The 3367-nt window shown below is 33.9% G+C and overlaps 3 protein-coding genes across 5 annotated transcripts in view; all 3 read right to left on the minus strand.

The window, feature by feature from the left end:
* Window positions 1–826, minus strand: part of LOC104809242 — a 1342-nt gene extending 516 nt beyond the window's left edge. The window contains exon 1 of one of the 2 annotated variants that reach the window (XM_010535146.1): window positions 9–826. In XM_010535146.1, the coding sequence (XP_010533448.1) occupies window positions 9–526 (518 nt within the window). In that variant the 5' untranslated portion in view covers window positions 527–826. The other variant, XM_010535147.1, reaches the window with a different exon arrangement.
* The window catches only part of LOC104809243 (protein DEHYDRATION-INDUCED 19 homolog 6-like), a 3237-nt gene extending 1967 nt beyond the window's left edge, over window positions 1–1270 (minus strand). The window contains exon 1 of one of the 2 annotated variants that reach the window (XM_010535148.2): window positions 1013–1270. In XM_010535148.2, coding sequence (XP_010533450.1) covers window positions 1013–1097 — 85 coding nt within the window. In that variant the 5' untranslated portion in view covers window positions 1098–1270. The other variant, XM_010535149.2, reaches the window with a different exon arrangement.
* A 1616-nt stretch (window positions 1271–2886) lies between these two features.
* The window catches only part of LOC104809244 (C2 and GRAM domain-containing protein At5g50170), a 5764-nt gene continuing 5283 nt past the window's right edge, over window positions 2887–3367 (minus strand). The window contains exon 10 of the mRNA XM_010535152.1: window positions 2887–3235. Within this exon, the coding sequence (XP_010533454.1) occupies window positions 3014–3235 (222 nt within the window). The 3' untranslated portion in view covers window positions 2887–3013. The remainder of the gene's footprint in view (window positions 3236–3367) is intronic.

Raw genomic sequence — 3367 nt, forward strand, 5'->3', positions numbered from 1 at the left:
TCAGCAGGAGAAAAGTCTCGACCCATCTCTCACCTTCGCTTGAATCACTTCCATGAAATTCTTCCCTATAATCATCCCTACCCATAGAATCACCACTTTCTTCAGAATCAGAAAAATACACAGCACCCCCAGAGTGTATCATATGATCACCTCCTCCCAAATATTCCAAACCCCTATCACCTTCATATGAACCAGTTTCATAATGCTCTTCTCCAAAAACATCACCATTCATATAGCTACCGACTTCTGCGCTGTCACTGAAATATATATCATCCTCAGAATGACTCACATAACTATCATTTCCCCCCAACTCTTTAGGACCATCATCACCTTCCTCTTCATCAGAGCTATGTATCACCACACTACCTCCATCGCTCCCATTTCCCACTCCATTATACCCAAGAACATGAGAATCAGGTGAGAGAATGACATTTTCTTCGACTTCCCCAAACCTCAACCTCAAATTCAATTCCTCGATCAAACTAGAGATGATCCCATCAGAATCATCATCAGGCTGGTTTGGCATAGTGAGACCCTTCACCGGTCTCTCCTATTGCCCAAGAATTTTATGTGAAACCTAAAGACCCATTATTATTCGCTATCACAATGCATTCACAATGTCCGAATTTATATTGAATCTTTCTGTCAACCCAGAAGTAAAAAATTAGCCCTTTCATTCTCTCAATATGCAAAACCATAATACCATTCCATATATATCGCTTGAGCCAGAAAGGAATCCAATTTACTCATTATGGACTAAAATTTATTGCTCAAGCAACAAAACCAGAATGCCAAGTAATTAATAATTTAATATTGACAGTAAAGCTTCAACCTTTCCCATTGTATTTCATCGGAAACCAGATACCGTCAAAGACCCAGAAGCCAATTTCCATTTGGGGTGAGGGGAAAAAAGGAAATTTCGTTTTCTTTCTACACTAAGCGCGCGTGTGTGTGTGCGAGAGAGAGAGAGAGAGAGAGAGAGAGAGAGAGAGAGAGAGGGAGAGGGAGAGACCTGAAGGATTACGATAAGAAGTTCGGGAGAGAGAGAGAAAGTGCTTGGTCGATAGGATTCTTGAGGGTAATAGATCAACGTCCATAAATGTTGAAGATTTCACCGGCGAAGACGCCGAGAAACGCAAAAAGTTTACGAATTTGGAACTTGGAGAAATCGACGAACAGTTGCTCTGTTCCCTCTCTCTCTCTCTCTCTCTCTCTCTCTCCTCGCGCAACTGCTCAGACAACCCCAGAGGCTGAAGCAGATGACTGACACTTGGCTATTAGGATATGTAACATCTAACATTGCCATGACCCAAGAATCATAGGTTTGGTATAAAATGGCCTTGCGATTATACATACAATGTGACACATGGAAATTAATTATATATGTTTTTTTAAAATTTGATTAGTATGCAATTCTAACGATTCGTCATCCAATATTGCATCACCAAAAGTGAGCATTTTTTTTTCAGTTTAGAATTTTTTTTTTTGGTAATGAGTTTGGAATTTTTCTTGTTGGCCACTTTTAGCAAAACTCAAATTATTGATAAAACAAATCGGTACATCTTATGGTAGTCGTGATGAAATGCGTCAAATTCACAAGTATTTACATATATTATATGGTTATTAGCATTCAAAGATCTTTATATGGAATAAAATCTGACACAGCTTTAATTTTATATAGTAATCCATTTTTTTTTTATATCTTTTTCAATAATATAAAAAGATTTTCTAAATTGTGCTTTCATACACACGAGATATGGGGAAAAGTAAAATAAAAAAAAATAAAAAAGGAATTATTCATGGTGAAAACAAAATTAATTCAGAAAGAAATTTATGGAAAAAAATACATGAATCTACTGAAATGACTGAAGTATATAAAAAAAAATTCAAATTAATTTCATAATAATATTTTTACTTCAATTAAGGTTGGACCCCGCTCATAGAAGTAATGAATATGACTAAAACAAACGGCTGATTAAAAAATGGACTAGGCTGACAATGTTTGCATCAAATGTTTTTTTTTTTTCGTTTTTATTTTATCTTTTATAAGTTATTTCTTTTTTTGGTTTTTACTTTTAAGCTAGATTCCTTTTCGTTTTATATTTTTTCCCTTTTCTGAAAAAATAAATAAATAATCTATATATAATATGTGTGTATATATATAATATTATAATCCAACATTGTTATTGTGCATCTGCTTTCTTAGTTTCTATTTCCCCCCCTTCCCTTTTCACGTTTTCTCCATTTCTCTTTACTTATATTTTTTTTCTATTTCTTCATAACCTTTTATATAAACGACAAATACGAAAATCAAATAAATAAAAATAACAATGAAAAATGAAAAGCGACTAAGTCCTACCTATTTTTTTAGTAGTTCCGGACACAAAACTAAAGTCTAACAATTTACACACACACACATATATATATATATATATATATAACCATTTTATCATAATCCATAAAAAAAAAACACAACAAGAACAAGAACACATAGGGGTTATAAGGAAGAGGAAGAAGACATAAAACAGAGAGTGACTCAATCATCCTAATTAAAATATAACCGAGTCAACCGAAAATTTCATTGAAAATAAGTACTTTTATCATTAAAAAACAAATGGATATAAAATCAAACCAATGCGAACTCAATATATAACCGAACGATTATAATTTTTCTAAATTGAAATAATGAAATCCGAATATAATCTAATCGAACCCATAGCGAAACATGAAATGGTCATCTCTAGCCAAAACAAGGGCTACACCGAACAAAAAGATGATACCAACAATGGCAAAAAGAAAGGCTGAATTTCCATAGTTATATTTATCGCTTAAAGCACTAAAAAAAATCAAATATTTACCGAAAAGGAATATTAAAAGATAAGAAAATTGAAATATCAAAACACTATATAAAAAAAAAAAAATTGGGAATAAAATGCATTTCTTCTTTGTTCCTTTGAAGCCTTGCAAAAACATTTACGAGAGAGAGACGCTGCTACTAATTTCTACAGGGATGCTATTTCTCTAAAACATTTTGTGATGATGATGATGATGTCAAAACCTGTTTCTGCAACAAATCAAACATTTCCTTCAATCGAATCCTGAATTTCTCCAACACATTCCGAGTGATTCTCTGCTGAAACTTGGTGGCTTTCAACCACCTGATCCCTACGTAGACATCGCACTTACTTGCCTCGCAAGCAACCCCCGATCTCTTGATCTCATATCTCATGTAAACCTACACGGAGCCAAATGGAGAAGACCAAGATGCAAAACACAATCAAACATAGCAAACTAATGCCAATGATGTTATGACATTTCAGTACGGGGAAAAGAAAGGAACTTGCAGCAAGTTTCACAAAACTCTTTC

The sequence above is a fragment of the Tarenaya hassleriana genome, unplaced genomic scaffold (assembly GCF_000463585.1).
Source record: "Tarenaya hassleriana unplaced genomic scaffold, ASM46358v1 Cleome16, whole genome shotgun sequence".
Taxonomy (NCBI): domain Eukaryota; kingdom Viridiplantae; phylum Streptophyta; class Magnoliopsida; order Brassicales; family Cleomaceae; genus Tarenaya; species Tarenaya hassleriana.